This window comes from Chelonoidis abingdonii, chromosome 20 (genome assembly GCF_003597395.2).
Source record: "Chelonoidis abingdonii isolate Lonesome George chromosome 20, CheloAbing_2.0, whole genome shotgun sequence".
NCBI lineage: Eukaryota > Metazoa > Chordata > Testudines > Testudinidae > Chelonoidis > Chelonoidis abingdonii.
The window spans coordinates 7,910,151-7,930,422 of record NC_133788.1 but is presented as its reverse complement, the minus strand read 5'-3'; the positions used below and the strand labels follow the sequence as shown (position 1 = coordinate 7,930,422).

The following is a 20,272-nucleotide window of genomic DNA, read 5'->3' as shown; positions in this document are numbered from 1 at the left end:
TCCTAGTGGGATGGGCCTTCCTTTAGCTACAAATCTAATATAAACCATGTACTGTTGCCCTCTGCAGCTCTCAGCACATTCACTAGCAAGATTCCTCAGCCAGGAATTGGACAAAATATCATTAATGTTTGTAGACCAAAACAAGCATCACACCAGTGGGAAACTTGAAAGAAAAAACAATGTGCCTCAAAAATGAAGCAGAGAGAAGAGAAACAGGGAGGACACTTACCAGTGGGGGCTGCTGGCACATGAGACCAGATCAGTAGCAGACGCAGATGATGAAATCTATACGTAATTTCTAGGGGGCCAACTTCCTAAAAGGGAACTCAACTCTTTTCCACTGAGCCTTGGGCCACTGTTTACTTTCAAATCTGACAGCTGTGCAATTAAATAAAAAAATTAAAAACAAGTGCCCTATAAGCCCCATGCTGAACGTGAAGCATGCACATGCAGCTTCATTATCAGCAGCAGGGATTCTGAGCAACAGTCACACCAAAATTACAAAGGGCACCACACAGCTGACATGGCATGATAATTTGCTGGGCAAAAAATGACTTGCCTTCTGCCCAGTAAACCACATGCTGCACAACAATTTCAGCTGCACAGACATGCTTCTACTTTTAAAGGGAAACTGGTCTTTTGTCTTAAAAAACAAAAACAAAACAAGGAGATTCCGCAGTCTGTCCGTCCCCGACACACATCCCATCTAATCCTTAAGACTTGCAGGCTCAACATGGCCATCATGAATTACCCAAAGCCTGGATCCTGAGGATGTTGCTACAAAAGAGAGGAAGTGCTGCATTTCCTCTTATTAGTGTTATGTCCTTTAAATCAGCCCACTAAGGATCCTGGATATACTTACATGTGTGTATAGTATTACCCACATGTGTAGAGTTATGTATGCGTATAACTGTTTACAGCATCAGGACTTTAGACATGGCCTTAGCACTTTCATTGGCAATGTCCTGTTTTGCTGAAGGTCTACAGAGGACCAACTAACCCTGAGCAGAGTACCCCCGCCCTGCAGGCACTAAATCTCCTGGCAAACTGGGATGGATTCTTTGGGATACTTATATATACACACACATACAGAGGTACCTGCCCAAATATACATATACAGAAGTTCCACCCAAGATAATACCATCCAGCATTAAACCCAGGAATATCTCTAAGGAAGAAAGTTGTTGTTGCTAAGTAGGTTAGGCATATTTTTTAAAACTATTTTAAAATTGTCAAGACACTCCCCCTATCCAAGTCTAAATTATACATTCTAAATTATATATATTAATATCTAAAGTATATAATTATAAGAAATGGATATAATTATATTTTAAAACCACCACACTTTCACAAAGGTATTTTTAAAAATAGAAACACTTTCTGCATGATTACAACACAACTTCTAGTCTGCTGCCTCGAAGCTGGACAGCTCACAGAGGAAACTAGAGTCAACACATTCTATTTCCAGGACAGGAAGCTGCAAATGTATTACAGGGAATATCATTCACAATGAGGATGACAAACAAGGAAGTAAATACACTAGGGTCTTAATGCAGGGAAAACGTTTTGACAGTCCTCCCACAAAAAGTGGCAAAAAAATGTGTTGCCATGAAACAAGCCAATTAAGAAAGAACTGTTACAGCAAAGCTCATACAAAACAATGCAAAGTTTGGGGTTTTTTTAATATACAGAGCATTTGACGAGTGTCCCTATAAATAAGAATTCCTGGCCAAAATGGTAATTAATGAAATTAACAGTTAATTTATCTCAATCCAGTGCCTAGTGAACTCATGTCCATATCACAGCTGATGCTACTTTTGTCAGGCTCTGCAGAGAGACCAGAAATTCAAGGGCTATGGAGACTGAACTCTTCTCATTGCCTGGCTTTGTCTACACTCACCATTTTACCCACCATTGCTATCACTGGTAAAGCTAGAGTTAACACTGGTGTAAATGGTCTCTCCAGCTCAGGGGTGGAACACACAAAGGGGAGAAGGAATGAAGAAACTTGTAGCTCCATTGCACATGCCAGGCACCTTTGATGCGTCTTCTGCTTGGTCAATCTCCAGGGCATTCGGTCCACCACGTTGTAAGGTTTAAAATCAATAATTTTATAACTGTGTATAGGAAAAAAGAAATAATTTTATAATGATCTACCAACCTTAACAAGGAAGTTTAATCAGATACATCAGGATTTAGTGGATGCACCTGAGGGCCAAGAAAACTTTATCTATGGACTCATATAGTCCTCATCAGAATAGTATCTGAGCACCTGGCTCCTAATCTTGGCTCTACCCCTCATTTGCTGAAGGCAAGTAAATGGGGAGAGCAGCTCATGGGGACATAAGAAATAATTAGTTGACATTGGCACCATGCTCTGACGATATAAAGCAAAGAACTATCTGAAAGTGCTAAGTATTAATGATGAAGAGTCAGTTTTAAATTGTAAAGGCAAATTTGAAAAAGTAAAAACATTCAGTGTAAAATAAAAGCTGCTTGCCTCTCTTTTTCCCCAGGCTGTTATCCATATCCCCAGCTACCAGCACAATATCACACAGCTACAGTTTAAGAGCCAATTATTTAATTAGCTTAATCATGATTTGAAAAAACATTAAGATATGAACAGTTGCCAGATGAGGGCCTGATTCAGCAAAGCATTTACACGTTTAACTTTAAGCATGTGAGTAAAACTCTCCTTGTTTAGCAAAGCACTTAAGCATGTGCTTAAGTACTTTATTCAGTCAGGGCCTGAGAGACTAAGCAGCCCTTGCAAGGTCACTGTATCATAGGTAGGCTTTCTCTGGGAATAAGCACCCAGAAGTATGGCTGTTTGCCTGCCTTGGATGTAAACCTCTTTCAATCCACATGCGATATCTACAGAGACATTAAGATTTACTCTTTGGCCAAGGAAGACTCCCCACCTCGCTAGTATGCCCAGTTCCCATGAGCTCAGAGCTCGATTTAAAAAAAGATTCCTCTTGACTTCAAGAGCCTGATCCAAAGCTTGTTGAAGAACAGTACTCCAGATCCCAGAACTGATCACTGTCCCTAAGCCCATGAACCAACTGCTAGAGCAAGTATCATAGGGGTAGCCCATGTTAGTCTGGATCTGTAAAAAGCGACAAAGAGTCCTGTGGCACCTTATAGACTAACAGACAAAGTGGGTATTCATTCACAAAAGCTTATGGTCCAATACATCTATTAGTCTACAAGGTGCCACAGGATTCTTTGTTGCTAGAGCAAGGGATCTCGAACTGGGGGTCAGGACCCCTCAGCGGGTCGAGAAGTTATTACATGAGGGGTTGCAAGCTCCACCCCAAACCCCGCTTTGCCTCCATCATTTATAATGGCGTTGAATATATAAAAAAGTGTTTTTAATTTATACGGGGGGGAGGTCGCATTCAGAGGCTTATATGAAAGGGGTCACCAGCACAGAAATCTGAGAACCGCTGTGCAAGAGGATGTTCACCTATGCCAAGTTCCAGCCTGCTGAGGAATAAAATGTGCAAATTAAAAGCCTCCATAAATACAGGTTTTATGATGGAAATGGTGCACAACCCTGAACTACAGTGGTGCTACTAAGGCACAGCTATAATGAAATAGGCGAGAGAAGTAATCTCATTTATTTTATTGCTTTTTCATTTCTGCTGTACAGTTCAAAGCACTCCACAGAGCTGGCATTCTACAGTACTCTAAGTGCTAGGGAACTGTTACAAATGTCTCATGAATATCTGGTGCCTGAATAAATGTTAATTTAATTTTAAATTTTTGCAGAGATGGTAGATGAATTACAGGTACCCATACCCAAAATGCCAACTACTCCACACAAGTGTGGGGGACAACAACGTATTGTGTTGGTGCAAGTGCATGTTTTATTTTACTAGTCCCAGATCATGCAGTCCTTACTACTATGCCATATACTCTTCAGTCTGAGTTGGCTTCAGTACAGGAATTACTGTTATCCATCACTCTGACAGGTCGGATTGATCATTTGGAAATTCTTTCCTGGTGGGACCGTAACTATTTATGGTCCTTGTATACAGGTGCAGATGCAAATATTACAGTTTGCCTTCTCTTATACAAGAGGATCACAATAATTCTGTGCCTTGCAATAACACTTATTTTTCTGACTTTAAGCATCATAAGCAGCATGGCAGAAAGTTGATTAGCAAAAGCCCAATATGTGCTGCATGATAGCAAGAGTATCCAAAATAAACAGCTCGCAATGAGCAATTTAGGATTTCCTTTACAATGTGAAAGGAGAGACAAGGTAAGGAAATGATTTGAATATGTTCTACCTCTGAGTTTAAAATAAGGATATTGTCAGACATTTCTCATTACTAGAATAACCCGTGTTTATATCCTCTGAAAAGCAGCATCCAATTCAGGGGTGTGTTTTGTGCATCAGAGAAATCAGGGTATTATGATAACAGTCACAAAGCCTAAACATAGTGGGCCCAATTCTCCTCCCATTTAGACCAATTTTAATATTGGAGTTGCCTTCAATGGTTATTTTTAATTTACACCAGTTAGAAGAAAATCAGAGCCCATTTATTTTGGACAAAAATCATTTCACACTGAAAATATAAGACATTTCAGACGTTAAGATTTGCAATGTGAAAATGGCTATTTTGTTTAAAAACCTTGCGGAGCAAGAATTCAGTGAAAATAGAAAAACTAAACATGAGATTTTAGTAACGACAACATTTTTGTTAACTCTTACAGTATTCGCTATGACCCCAATTCAGCAACACACTTAACTTTATGCACCTGGTAGTCCTATTGAAGTCAAAGGGACTATTCACATGCTTAAAATTAAGTGCAAGCTTAAGTGTTTTGCTGAAACAGGACTCACGGCCAATATTTAGATGGAACAATTTCTCTCTTTGTCTTCAATCTTACGATGCTGCAACAACATATTCTTTCCACTTTCCCATCCTGCAACCATGGAAATCTGACAGAGACCAAGGATGGAATAATCAGGAAACTTGTTGTTCAGTTCTCAGTGGAACACAGTTCAAATCTGAACACTACAGCTGAGGGCCATAAGTAGCATCTGAGAGATGACTCTGTGAATGTCTGTTCCTGTATATGTATATAAGATAATCCTGAACATTAATCAGCAGTTTTGGCTGCTAGGAAAAAAAAATCAAGAATATTTATAAATGCATTAAAATTAGTGAGGTGGCTGCAGCAGTACTAGAATTTTAATAGCCTAAAAGCAAAGGGGTGGGGGGGGAATGCATCAAAGAGCTTTAGGGTGTTTGTGTTGTATTTCCACAGGTAGCGCTGTTAACAGCATTGCAATGCCATGCTAATTATTATTTGTTTAGCACTGGCAACGTACTAGGAACGGAACAGGATACAACATACAGTCCCAGCCATGGAGGGTTTAAAACAGAGCTAGCTAACAGCATCCCTTGCCTGGCATTTCTTACAAATACCTGTTCAACTGATGGAGACTAAAGAACTACAGGACTCTGTCAACCCATGTAAGACCAAGTTATCTAACTTGCCTGATCAAGGCTGGCAGGCCTAAAACGGAACTTTTCAAACCTAAGTATCCTAAACAGAACACCCAAACACAGCTCAGATCAGTGCTTGGGGATATAACAAGGGAGGGTTATGTACCTGTATGGAGATTTCATGTTTGGGAACTGGATATACAGTCTTGTTATAGCACTGATGTTTTGAAATTAGATGCTTTATTCAGGAAATATGAACAAAAAGCGTCTGGCCAGCTGCTAGTTCTCTGTGCAACTGTCCACATTAGAGCACTATCTTCCCCATGGTGAACTCAAAGCAAGGGGTTACGAGAACAAATACAGAGATAGCCCAGCTCAGTCCTGCAGCTTTGGAACAAATGGTGAAATAGATTGGTAAAAATTAAAGAAGGATTAAAAACCCATTCTGAATTATGATGGGCAAAATCCTCCTTTCAGATCCACACGCAAGTACTCTGTCTCATCAGCCCACTTTCCCTATAGGTGTAACTCACCCACTTACAGCAATGGCAGACAGGGAGAGCCTGAAATGCCCAGCTGGATACGAGAGGAGAGTTAACTTTAAACAGTATTGGACTGAACTTTGCAGACCTCACCCAGGGAAAACTCCTGTGGACTTCAGTGAGAGTTTTATCTGAATAGGGTCTCCATGATTTCACCGATTCCTATTTTTTGCACAATCGCCAAGTACATTAAATGGTGCTCACATAATAAATAGTTATTGGTAACCATTTACTTATAATAGGGATAACAAGAAGAACAGTCAGGCTAAGAAAAGTAAGTAGTTAACTGTGTTCTTTTAATTACATGATTATTAGCACAAGCTTGAACAAAGAGCAAAATGGATTATAACAGTTTTGGTTTAATGCAGCCTTTAAAAAAAATTATCACCACATGCCAAGGCTAAAAGGATTATCGTTCCAGCATGTGGTTCTCTCATTCTGTCGGCCAAGCTCTGAGCTGCTAGTGCAGCTATCCTCCCTGTAGCTTGCCCTCATCTTTTCCCTCTGCTGTTCTGTTCAGCCATTACAGTCACTAGCCTCCTTCAATAGAAATACAAAGACTGTGGGAAAGAATATTGTTCACCAACAATCAGAGGCTGGTGCACGTGGTCTTTAGAAGGCACAATTTAGCTCTCTTCCAGTCTACAGCTGGATTTGGACTCCAATTTGTCGTCTTCTCTTTCTTTTTTTCCCCCCTTCTTTTATATTTAAAATTGCTTTGTGAATTTAGTGATGGTAGAAGCTGCCAGATTAAGAGCCCCAAAGAAGGATGATTGAAGCTAATTCCAAACCCCCACATACCATGTTACAACATATGCAGCAGCAGCCACACAATGTAACTATCTAAGATACTACCATGGTCCTCAAGACTATAGTATCTGAGCGCTTCACAATCTTTAATGTAATTATCCTTTACACCCTGTGAGGCAGTGCTGTACTAGTATCACCATTTTACAGAGGGGAACAGCGGCAGAGAGAGTAAATGACTTGCCCAGGGTCACCCAGGATGTCTGTAGCGGAAGCAGGAATTGAGCCTGAGTCTCCCACAACCCAAACTAGAGTTTGAATCACTGGACCAAACTTCCTTTCATGAGCTTCTCACATTACCCGCCAACACGCCAACATGCTCACTGCTGCCTTGGAGGGACCACTTCTATAGAGAAGGAGGGTAAGTTTGGACTTTATGGCTCATTCTGTCCTTGGACTCTCAGTTGAGGACTATTAACGAGAGTTTCCAGCAGTGCCAAATGTGGGACGGCTTTTGTGACATGAATAGTTGAACACAGAGGTAGAATGAGAGCACCAGCTCATAGGCTATCATGCAGCGATCAGATGGAAAAACTTTCAAATCTCTCCAGACCAGGGCTAGTGACCAAAGAGGTAAAAAGATTCTATATCCCATTAGCCATCCAATCTCCATCAGATTTTCACTTTCCTAAATTTGTGCTGCTCTAAGAACCAGAAGCATAGAAATTAATGTCCCCCTTCCTCTCAGCAACTTCACTGAAATAGCCGGTTGCATTAGACGTAGTTAGATCTCTCACCACGAATGGTCCTAGTGTAGATATTCAAATATCTCCATTGCTGACACTGGTATTTTCAAATGAAACATTACAATTCAGACTAAGAGGTTTTTAAAAATATCTTCCAATGTCATTACACGTATACATCACATTAGAAACCCACTGGAAAAAACAATTTGCCAAGATATTTTAAAACAGGATATTTATATAGCATGGTATATCATTTATAGTCATAAATGATGAACAGACCCGGTCTTTGGAAAGTTAAGGTAGTACAGACCCATAATGCAACATTCCCAAACAAGTCTGAGGGTTGTTTTTTTTTTTAAAACTAGTTCTACCTTCTCATTTGTACCTTTGTAACAGAGTCATACGATACTGTTTTAGGCTCACGAGACTCCCAGCATGCTGCGTAAAAGCAGTAGACCAACACTGGATAACAAATATCTTTAAATCACAAGTTGCTCAGCAATATGGCAAAACCATTTCTAAAGATCTGAAGCAACAACTATGACCTTTCATAAGAGGGAAGAGACACCATACTTTAACAATGTCTACTGAACTCAGCAGACTGCTAAGCTACGTGGTAAGCAATATAGTTACCTATGATGTGCAGCCTATATGCAATAATAGGAAATAAATGTATAATAAAGAAAACACAAGTTGTCTGATGGGGTTTAACCCTGTTCAACTCAGCACTCCCTTAAGGTATGGTTATAAAGTTTCTACACTGTTGATCCCAAAAGTCTTTCCCACATGGTTTCCAGTACTGATGAATATAAGCACAGATTCTGTGTGCCTGATTATAATATCAAAGTATTCATAGGAACAAGATTATAAAATATTTACCACAATCTAACAAACAGCCTTTTTACAAAAGGCTTTAGTCATTAACTACAATAAAGTACATACTTTAATTTGTTGGGGGGGGGGGGGAGAAGCTAACTGACCAATCAATGAGCATATTGTAAAATGTATGAGTGTTAAAAAGACTGGCTATAACATAGATACAGTTAGTATCTGGAAAACACAATTCATAGAGAAGAAAAATGCTTCCACAACACCTAATGTGACTTCACATTACGTGTAAAACACTCTAGGCCAAATCCTGACAATTCACACAAAAGCTGGTGCAATAGAAGGTAGCTGGATATGCCAGAAGCTGGGAATGGGTGACAGGGAATGGATCACTTGATGATTACCTGTTCTGTTCATTCCCTCTGGGGCACCTGGCATTGGCCACTGTCAGAAGACAGGAAACTAGGCTAGATGGACCTTTGCTCTGACCCAGTTTGGCCATTCTTATGTTCTTATAAAGCCAACTCCGTGTAAAAAATACCCTTCTATTGCAGGACAGGATGCCACTTCACATCACTAGTCTTTGTGCTGCAGAATGCTTCTTATTGCTCTTGTCTGCAGTAGCAATATAGTCTCACTGCTGCTGGCATGCACTTAATTGTATAGTGCTTCCTCAATTTTGATTCAGTCGCACCCATTACCCAATCAAACCACTCCCTTTGTGGTCCTGTTGCACATTCCTGCCATGTTTGCCAGGTGTATCTCATGATCACCATGGTATGGTTGGGTAACAAGTTATGCACACTGCTATCTGAACAAAGAGCTGTGTGGCTATTTGAACCTTATTCTTTCCAGCACACAGTTCCTCCCACAGCCAAACCTATGTTACAATAATGTTGAGTTCAGCTCAACAAAAGGTGGAAAATAAAGGTCTAAAGCTGCCACTCTATGCTTTCTTCACTCATACTATAAGCACTGAGCACAGTCTCATTGCAGGGATGTTCCAATCAGGGATTAAATGATTTATTTTTAATATTACATCTATTAGTTTGTTAACTGCATAAAGCTCTTTGGGATCCTTCAGAATGAAATGTACAAAGTAAGATACTACAGGAAATGTGAATAGGTGACAAAGATAGATTGGCCTTTTTAATTCTTAAATGTTCTTGCATTTGAGAATTAATGTTGAAGCTTTCCAATCTTGTTAGCACAGCTTGTGCTGTCCCGAAGTAAACTTGACTTTCAAATTTCAGTGGCAATATATACATATGTATTTAACTAGTGTCAAGAGTGGAGTTGGCAGCTGTTTGTTGTAGCGAAAGACCGCATCGCTTCACGATTATATAAATAATTAACACAAAAATGTGGTCAGACTTTATAATAGAAAGTGATATAAAAATGAACTATCAAACAAACTTTTGGCTCACTCTGTGTCACAGAGGTATGCAATCTTCCAAGGATGTGGACCACAAGAGTCAGAACTAGGATTCTAGTCCACCCTCTACCTCAGGGGTTCTCAAACTGGGGGTCGTGAGGTTATTACATGGGAGGTCACGAGCTGTCAGCCTCCACCCCAAACCCCGCTTTGTCTACAGCATTTATAATGGTGTTCAATATATTAAAGAAGTGTTTTTAATTTATAAGGGGGGGGTCACACTCAGAGGCTTACTGTGTGAAAGGGGTCACCAATAAAAAAAAGTTTGAGAACCACTGCACTACCTCAAACTACGTGTGTCACCTTGGGCAAACCACTTCATCTCTTTTTAACTCAGTTTCCCTGTCTGTAATGGAGACAATGACAGTGACCTAATTCACACGGGTGTTGGGAGACTCAATTAACATTTTAAAACATTATCCTTAAATGAAAGGTGCAACAGAAATGCAAAGTACTACTGTTTAATTAGGAGGAGGTAAGAGATGACAATCATGATGAAGCAAGACTACTGCCATAGTCATCAATGGGAACAACAAAAGCTCATTTGTGACCTAATGGCAGAGCTACATTCCAAGACTCTGAAGGTAACAGGACTTCCCCGAAACTTCACTAAAGAAGAGGATAAAGTCAGGTATCACCAAGACCTTTGGAATGCAACTCTGCAATGATGTCAGACTCACAGGTGATCTTTAATGGCTTCAGATTACCAGTTTCTCTCTCATTTCCTCATGATTTCCTTTCCTTATAGCCGCAATACCAACAGACCTTTTAAAAGAATAAAGTTCTACTTCATGCAAAATCATCGGATCAGCCGTAACCCAGGTTTTCAGTACGCTGCATGATATTTTAAGACAGAATTTCAGAAAGCGATTTCCCTTAAAGTCAGTACTGTTCAGTACAGTGGTAATCAAGTTTTTCCATATCAGGAACCACCTGAGGAAATACCCTCCCATCTACCTGAGACCCTCCCCTTCTATTTATCACCATGGAAAGGGTAGGTGGCTGCGATCTTTAGACACATGTGTTACTCCAGGTTTAGAACCCTGGTTTAGTGTGTACATGTAGAATGTTATAGAAAATCCATCATCACCTGTACAGTAGTTTCCTTTAAACTTTTGGGATAAACTCTCTTAAACAGCAGGAAAAACAAACACACACACCACTCCACAGCAGTGGTCCAGATCCACCTCACAAGTGTACCACTAATTCCTACGGACTTCAAAAGGGAATTTTCAGTGCCCAAGGTTTGCAACATTGTGTCATAAACTGCGGTTTACTGAATAGAGCACTGAACTGGGACCCAAGGCACCTGGATTCTATTCCTGGTTCTGCTACTCACCTGCTGAGTGACCCTTGGCAAATCACTTCACCTCTATGCCTCAGTTTCCCCATCCGTAAAATGGGAATGATACTGATCTCCTTTGTAAAATGTTTTGAGACCTAGTCACAAAGCACTATTAAGAGTTAGGTATTGCTACCTCTGGCCACATGAAAGACCTGCTAGAGTTTGCAAGGTACACGGAAACACATGCTATCTTGACTCATTTCAACATCACCGGTACGATGAAACCAGAACTAACCAAGAAGAAACTGAGTGTATGACTCAACATGCCCCCTCAAAAAGTGCAAGAATACCAAAGAACTCAACTCACCACACTCAGTCTGACTGTGCCTAGGCAGAACAGCATAAACGCAAGGAAATAAAAACAACAAATTTTTGTTTGAGTCCATCACAGCCTTGAGGTGCAAGAAGTGCTAGGGATGGAGAGTTTTCTCTCTCTCACTTAAAATCTCCTTGCATTGATGGAATTCATGTTCTTTAATTTCTGTGTGGTCAATTAGAATTATATGAAGACTATGTTGGGATTCACATTTTAAATATCCTCTACATATTTACCCACTTGTTTATTATATAAATACATATTTGCAAAACTTTAAACCATGTGTCTTAGCCTATAATGGGTGTGATAATCCATCTGGTTACTAAGTGAAAATATAGGGTCTTCCTTCAAAGCCAAATATTTTACATTATTCTTTCTAGGTAAAAAGAGGAATTATCTGAGCCAGAAACTAATTCCAGTCTGACAGTTACTCTATGGCCTAAAGTAAATCGCTGCTTCTGACTCAGTTTCCCCTTCTGTAGTAGAAATGCTTGACTCTCTCTTCATCGTATTGCAATAATTAATGTATATAAAATGCTTTGAAGATTTAAAGAGCATCTGGCTTGAGACACAAACTTGATTTTTGACCTACTAACTGGATTCCTATACAAATATTTGTCACAGTATTATGTAGTGTGTACCATTGGTCTAACACACTAACATGTAGGTTTTCTTACAAAATAACTTAAGGAAAATAGTTTTTCAAGTCAGTAGCCACACCATTTTTACTACCTCAGCTGTTTTATTGGACTGAACTAAAATATTTCATGTTCTGAATTAGCAACTTGCAAAATGTCATTTTGAAAAACAAATATCAAGTTAGAATACACCTGAAAAGCAGGGAAACTTTTTGCATTTTTCTATCTTAAAAAAACCTCCAAAACTCAGATAAGCAAAATCTGTCTCTTAAGCTAAAATGTTTATGTCAAGTACAGGACAACAGCTAAATTTTACATCTGAGTTATCAGTCAGCCCCTTCAAAACTAGGAGTCACTGCTGGAAATGATGAAAACCATAGGGTCAAATACAGTGGTCAGCTTGCATTTACACTCTCTGTTTGGACAGACATTTCCTGGCCTTCCCACAAATGAAGATAGTCAATTTCTCCCTGTCAGCGGACCCCTTTCCTTTTTTCCTCCTGCCAGAAAAATCAGAATCGATGTCTCTTTACTGATCTACAGTAACAAATGGGTGAATATAATAACGAGCTCCCCCCTTTTTTTCCTTTCAGTTCTAGGGAAAACTAGTTTCCTGCAAAATAAGCAAAACCCTCAGTGCTTTTCAGCCTGCATCTTTTGTATCACAGGGATTTCCATTTTCTGTGCACAGAAATTACAGGAAATCACAGTGACTTAAGAATAACCTGGTATCTTTTGGCCTGATCCTGCAAGATACTGAGGATGATCAATGTCTTGCAGGATTGGGATATTAATTGTCAAACAGAAGGGAATCTCTCTTAAAAAAAAAACAAAGTAGTGTAACAGCTAACTTTCCTATCTAAACACACACAGTAAAATTTGAATTAATCTTGGGTCCAAACATAGTTTCCCAGTCCCCTTCAAACTTACACTGTTTTAAGGAAGTCTAAACAAACAAATATTTTTTATTACTCTATATCCAGGTTTCTAAACATTAGAAATGCAAGTATATATAGATATTTATACATGCACAAACCCTATTTATAGCTCTGAAGATAGGATTATCAATATGGAAGACATTAAAATAAATACCAACACGCCTACTACATATCTAATTACAGAGTTCAATAAGCATTTTCCTCCCTGCTGTTACTGCCTGACAAGACTGAATGAAGAGTCCCTCCAGGGGCTATACAATAAACATTTTAAGACATATTTGTTCCTAAACCAAGCTTCACAGTAGTACTGATTGCTTGGGCACAAACTACAGACTGCCTTTCATGCGATACAGCATGTCAAATGTATCTGTGAGGGAGCGCACAATGTTGAACTGTTCATCATCCCAGGGAAATACATGCTTTACAAAATACACTGTGGCTGTATCACTGCTCCTGCATGTCATTCTGTTACAAGCAAGCAGAATCCTAAGCCATTCTCTTGTTCTGTTGTGTCACCTATTAGGGAATTCTGCACACAATTATTCTTTGCACATAAAGAATGTTCTCTGGTTAAGAGAAGGGTGGCCTTCCCCTCCTCCTCCCACCATGAAATTACAGGTTTTCAATGACCCACCAAAAACAAAGCAAAGCAGAGGTGACTTGCTTCTGTGTGGTTTTTCCAAAGAAACAGCAAGTAAATGCAATTCCAAGCCCCACATTTCAAAGTGCATTTTATCTGTCCGACAGCAGCTGCACCTGTCACCCAGGGCATTTTGTGTTATTCACGAATTTGTCAGCATTTTCCCTCATCAATCCATGGTTTTACACACTGTGTGTGCATTGTCAGGAGGACAACAGCTTTCTTTAATGATTGAACATTTATGCTATCACTAAACCAAAGAAAAGAATAATTTCTAGTTTCTACAGATATGTCCAATTAAGATAGCATAGGCAATAATAAGAGAGAATCAGCACAACAAGAGCTAACTACAACATATGGACCAGCTTTCACCTCGTGCTAAAATTACTATAACTGAACCATCATGAAACTGGGATTTAATTGTTTATCATACTATTTGTCTTCTGATCTGTACTGGGAGAGATGAACCTCTCTCTGTGTCACTGCTTATACATGTCCTCCCTAGTAAAGGATAGAGAGTTTTGTATAGAAGACAATTGTATTATAAGCATTTTCTTCCTATCCACTAGACAAGGAGGAGAGATTCCTGGTTTGCATCCTACTAGAATCGATTCCCTCCCTTTGAAAAGCATGCCTCCTGTGTCCCCAAGCATCACACATTTGCAATACAAATGGCTCCTTGCTTCCAGGTGCTCTCAGAACCCTGCTGGGAGGGACAGTCACAAACCAGATCTCCTGGGATTTTATCCTTTTGTATATTTCCATATAGCCCCAGAACTGCATTTCCAGGAGCTGTGCTAACAGCCTGCCGTGGATGCTGAGCGGATGGAAGGCAGAACAGCTGGAGAGAGGGAGGAAAGGGGTGGACAAATGGAAAAGCAGAGGGGTGAATGGAAGGGGCGGAGAACTAGGATGGGAACACAGAGGGAGAGAGAAATAGGAATGAGCGGGGAAGGACCAGGGCAGGGGGGTGGCCAGGCTGGAGACGCAGAGGGGTACACGAGGGACCGGGCAGCCGGGCGGCGAGCTGGGGGGCCGAGGCCCTGCCCCTTACCTGCCACCGTGTACCTGTCCAGGTAGTTGAGCACGTTGCCCACGCTGAGGATGCCGGCGGCCGCTACCCGGGCCCTGCCCAGGCTACGGGGCTTGTGGCGAGGGGCCAGGCGCTCGGGGCTCTTGCCCGCGGGCGGAGGGTTCATGCTGCCCGACAGGGTCTGTACCTCGCCCTCGGCGCCCCGGCCGCAGCAGCCCCGCTCGCCCTCCTCCTCCTCCTCCTCGTCCCCCGCTCGGAGCCGCCCGCTGCAGCCCGGGCTGCCGGCCGCGGAGCCGCCGCTCTCCAGGCACATCATGGGCTGCGGGAGGCAGCCGGGCAGGGAGGAGCCCGCTCGCTCTGCAGCGCGGCCGGGCACAGACGCCAGCGGTGCAGGCTCAACGCCGCATCCCGCAGCCGGCTCAGCAGCAGCCTCCTGCCTGCGGGACCGGCCGCCGCCAGCCTCTGACAGCGGTGGCGTAGCGGCGGCCCCGCAGCCAGGCTCCGCCTCCGCCCGCCCTTGCGCCCGGCTGACAGGAGCGCAGCGCGCACCTGGGCGCCCCGCAGCTTGCCTGGCTCCCCAGCGCCCCGCCCGGGTCCCCCGAGGGGAAACACGGATCCCCGGAGACCCGCGTTCCCCACGCCCCGCACCCTGCCCGGCTCCTTTAAGGGGAAACACGGATCCCCAGCGCCCCGCCCGGCTCCCCCGAGAGGAGACCCCCGTTCCCCGCGCCCTGCCCGGCTCCCCTGAGAGGAGACCCGCGTTCCCCACGCCCCACACCCTGCCCAGCTCCCCCAAGGGGAAACACGGATCCCCAGCACCCTGCCCGAGGGGACCCGCGTCCCCCGCACCTTGTCCTGCTCCCCTGCACCCCGCCCGGCGCCCCCGGAGGGGAAACCCGGTTCCCCAGCGCCCCGCACGGTTTCTCCCAGAGGGAACCTGTGTCCCGCACCCTGCCCAGCTCCGCCAAGGGGAAATGCGTCCCCAGCACACACCAGACAGCCTGCCCCTCACAAGCAACCTCCTGCAGTTAGGCATCCAGGGAACCCTACCCTGGACAGAGAGCCTCCACTGCCACCCCTCCAGCACTCACCACCCAGTACTTTACCCATTCCAGTCCTACCTGGTGTCCCATACTCCCCCTCTCTTTTCACTGCCCCTCTGATACACAGTGGAGCATCCTCCAACCTCTACCCACCATCCTACTGCACAGCCCAGAAAGGGGCCCTTCCACCTAAGGCCCCCCACACTGCTCAGAAGTGATCGTCCTCCCAACAGCCACATGGACCCCTGGGGCTGGCCTTTCATGTCAGCGTGCAGACCTCTTCCCAGAGGCACAGGCTCCTTGCAAGCACACCAAGGCTGGATAACCATGCACATGGACCCACAGCGCTCCGCACTTGTCTACAGGATTAAAACTTTAACAGAGTGGAAGTCACCGCCTGTTCATGAGGGCTTAAGATTATTCCTAGATTTGGGGTCCAACAGTTTCAGATTCCTGGAAGAGGGGGTTCAGATGCTCTCAAGGGAGGCATGTTGTGCATTATTATTACCTCCACTTTTACGGCCTGGAGACTGAGGTAGGGATGGCCCCCTTGACTCAGCCCCGTACCTTCAGTCATCATTTTACACCCTTACACAGCAGTTGTAAAACACTACCCAGTCACGGATAGCATGTTACAGCCTGTTGGCTAAAAGCACTGGTTCTTAGTGCAGGGCAATGGTGATCCTACAATGAGCACCCAACTGATGCCCAGGGACTGCAGTAGGGTTCATCTTGAGCACAGGAGGCCACACACAGAGCTCTCAGTGCTGGATTAGGGCCCAAGGTCACAGACAAAGTTATGGCAGGGCTAGAAATGGAATAGCAGAGTTCTAACTCCGTGCTCTAGCTCCAGACAACACTCCCACCCCAAAGAAGTTGGTTTTGGAACAATTCTGTCAAAGCATCTGAAAACTGCTCAAATATTCCACCTGCTGAAAATCAACACCACACAATTTTTACCCACATTCTCCCCAAAGATTCATCTCTGCACTAAGAACAAGCAAGAGAAAATTGAGCTCAAAAAGTGAAGAGGTATAAGTGTTCAGAATGAAAGTTCATGTACGCATAGCACAGTGCTATACACAAATAGCTACCAGAATACAGGACATCTAATGAGCTACCATGGAGCTGCCAAGGAGAAGTGGGTTTCCAGTCAAGAGCCTTCTTACCCACACTGAACCTGCTACAACATGAGAGTGAGAATCGTCATATTCAGGACACACTTGAAATAAATGTATTTATAAATCATCTGCCGTGCCCTAAGCAAACTGGGGCAGTGGGTGCTACTCTGGGAAGAGCACAGGAGTAGTGTTTGCATTAATAGGTACAGCTTTGTCACACCCATTCACTGACAGGTGGAACTAGAGTAAGCAGCAGCTAAGCTGTGCTTACCCCAGAGTTGAGCTAAGTCAGTACTCTGATGAGCCTCACAGAATTTAAGGTCAGAAAGGACCATCATGATCATCTAGTCTGACCTGAAACTCACCTACACACTCCTGCAATAGACACTCCAAAGGAAACCTCAGGATGCTGCACCAGATGGACAGCACAACAGATAGCACTTTTCCATCTGAGTCAGTGTTTGAATCAATTCCTCTTAGGTGACATGCTTAAGACACAAACAAACAGAATATGACTGGCCACTAGGGCAGCAGTGGCCAACCTGAGCCTGAGGAGGAGCCAGAATTTAACAATATACATTACCAAAGAGCCACAGTAAACATCATCAGTCTCCTTAACCACCCCACCCACCCAGGACCTCCTGCCTGCCAGAAGCCCTGAGGATCAGCACTTCCCCCGCCCTCCCCGTACCTCCTGCTCACCGCAATCAGCTGTTTTGCAATGTACAGGAGGCTCTGGGACGGAGGGGACAGGAGCCAGGGTGCAGCAGGCTCAAGGGAGGGGGCAGGAGACTTAGGATAAGGGGTGAAGTGGGGGCAGGGCCCGGGGTTGAGCAGTGGAAAGTTGGCACCTGTAGCTCCAGCCCCGGAGTCAGCATCGATGCAAGGAGCTGCATGTCTACTTCTGAAGAGCCACATGCGGCTCTGGAGCCACAGGGTGGCCACCCCTGCTCTAGGGGGTCTTTAAAAAGATGCCATGGATGGTAAGGCTTAGCCCCAGTGTCCTACTCAAATTCCAGTAGAGCTAACTATGTACCCTTAAATTGCTCTTGCAGCTTCAACTTGGTGCCATATTTTTTCTTCATTTCCTGTTCCAAACAGTTGGGCTATCTGGTATTAAATAGCTACCATATTTTATCCAGTAAGTGCCTGCAATCTAACAGTGAAGGCAATGACTGAGCGTGCAGTAGAGAATTTATAGGCCGTAATTCAGATCAGGGCCCCACTGTGCTAGATGCTGTACATACAAGTAGTGTCTCCCTGGAAAAGCATAGAGTGTGTACAGATACACAAACGGTGTGAGGAGAGGCAGAGGAACAGAGAGAGGTGCAGTGATTTGCCTTATTAACCTCTACTCCTAACTCTTACTCCAGACCCCTCTCCACTACAAGCAGGCTCTCTCACTTGGGAAGAGTTTTAGGGTACATCTATGCTGTGATTAAAAACCTGCAGCACAGCTGCAGCTGAGTCGGGCTCACAGATCTCAGGCTGCAGGGCTATAAAACTGCTGTGTAGACATGTGGGCTTTGGCTGGAGCCTGAGCTTGAATCTGAATGTCTACACTACAATTTTATAGTCCTTGTACGAGAAACAATAAACCAAGGCCTCAATGTGTCCACAAATTCCAGATTCCCCCTCTCCTCCCCCTTTTATCCAGATTTCTATCATTTAGAATCAGCCTGTATTAAACTAAAATACTAACAAAGTCCAAAAAACAACAACATGACAAAAGGTCTCACAATACACTCAGTATCAAAATAAATGTTTCAATCTATCTCCTAATATGTGAGATTGAAACCCGCACAAAGGATGCTACAATCTGTTTTCTCTGTGTCTATTCAGACAATACGCCTCTACCCCTATATAACACTGTCCTCGGGAAAAAATCTTATCGCATTATAGGTGAAACCGCATTATATTTAACTTACTTTGATCTGCCAGAGCATGCAGCCCCACCCCTCCGGAGCTCTGGTTTACCGTGTTATATTCGATTTCGTGTTATATTGGGTCGTGTTATATCGGAGTAGAGGTGTATCTCCTTCCTAAAGTTCATATACATATAGGAAAAATAAGTTCACATACATATAAAAAAATCTTTTTACTAACAAAATGTATAGATTTGGGTGTAAAGAATATAGTAATTGTTCACATATTAGTAAATCTAAAAACATATAAAATTTAAGTGTAGCAATTGTGAAGAAGTCCTTCTTAGTAAAAATTAGTAGCCTGGTTGCATTGCTAGTGTTTTCTAGTATCTAGGACAATACTTAATACAAGCTAGATATTCTAACCCTGTGGAGTTAGGATATTAATTGCATAATGAATCTAGAAGTTATTTAAAATTAGAATCAAATTGGGAACAATTTCTTCCTGCATTTGGAAGTGGAATGGAATAAAACTCTTCTCAAATTAAAGTTAAAAGAAGAAAAAATAATAAAGTTTCCAGAAGATCATTACCAAGTTAAAACAATATAAGAAAACTTTATCCTGGCATTAAATGGTTCAAGAACAAGAAACAGAAAATGAGCCAAAAGACTTTTTAAAACAATTCTGTTAGTGTATAGTTTAACTAACAATGCTAAAGGAAAAATTAAGGATTTTGAGGAAAGGCTGGAAACCCTTGGAAAGGAACTTTGTGTAAAGCTTGAATGCCACCTACTGGATGGGCAGAAAACTTGCCATGACACTTTGACCTGTCCAGTTAATGAATGACCACTTCTTCAAAAGAAAAAAGAGCCAATAAAAATGGCTAAATATGTCCTTTTGAGGTAGGACAAGCCCCAATCAAATGAGGGAGATAATACATTAAAATGATTGCCAAGCCCCAAATCTTTGTCTGGCAAAACCTACATTCAACAGATCAATGCTTGATTCAAAGGAGCTGGTCCATTCCACAAAATAAGTGTTACATTTTCCCTAAGAGAGTGATTTTCTGTGACTGAGTCCTTTATGGAGAAGAATTTTGGGTCCTCGGACACAGAAGTCCAGAATCCCAATTGTAAGCATTTTTGTAAGCATTTTAAGAGATATCTTTCTGAAGACTGAAGCCCCTAAGCCCCACTATGAAAAATAAAAACTGCACACTGAACAGAAGGAAAGGTAAGAGATTCCACCTCTTAAAGGTACAGAATGATTTAGGAAATCAATGCTTATTGTTATAATTCCACAGGGAATTTCTGTGCATCAAAGAATGTCAGAAATTGGCCTTGGAGTATGGAATTATAATTTTCTCAGAACAGTGAGCCCATTAGAGTTCAAACCTATTCCATAAAACCAGACTCTTGGGCTGACGGGAACTCTGAACTGGAAAATACCAGTCATAAACTTAACAATTTCCATAGATACTATTAAAATATCCTGATTCCAAAGAAACAAAATTAAAAAATTATACTAGAAATAGGAAAAAAATAGAGTCTTATAATAGCTCTAAAGATT

The 20,272-nt window shown here is 42.5% G+C and overlaps 1 protein-coding gene across 1 annotated transcript in view; it reads right to left on the bottom strand.

Moving 5' to 3' along the window:
• Positions 1-14,989, bottom strand: part of LOC116828607 (SPNS lysolipid transporter 2, sphingosine-1-phosphate) — a 166,484-nt gene extending 151,495 nt beyond the window's left edge. Inside the window, exon 1 of the mRNA XM_032786962.1 lies at positions 14,695-14,989. Within this exon, the coding sequence (XP_032642853.1) occupies positions 14,695-14,989 (295 nt within the window). The remainder of the gene's footprint in view (positions 1-14,694) is intronic.
• Between the last annotated feature and the right edge of the window lie 5,283 nt (positions 14,990-20,272).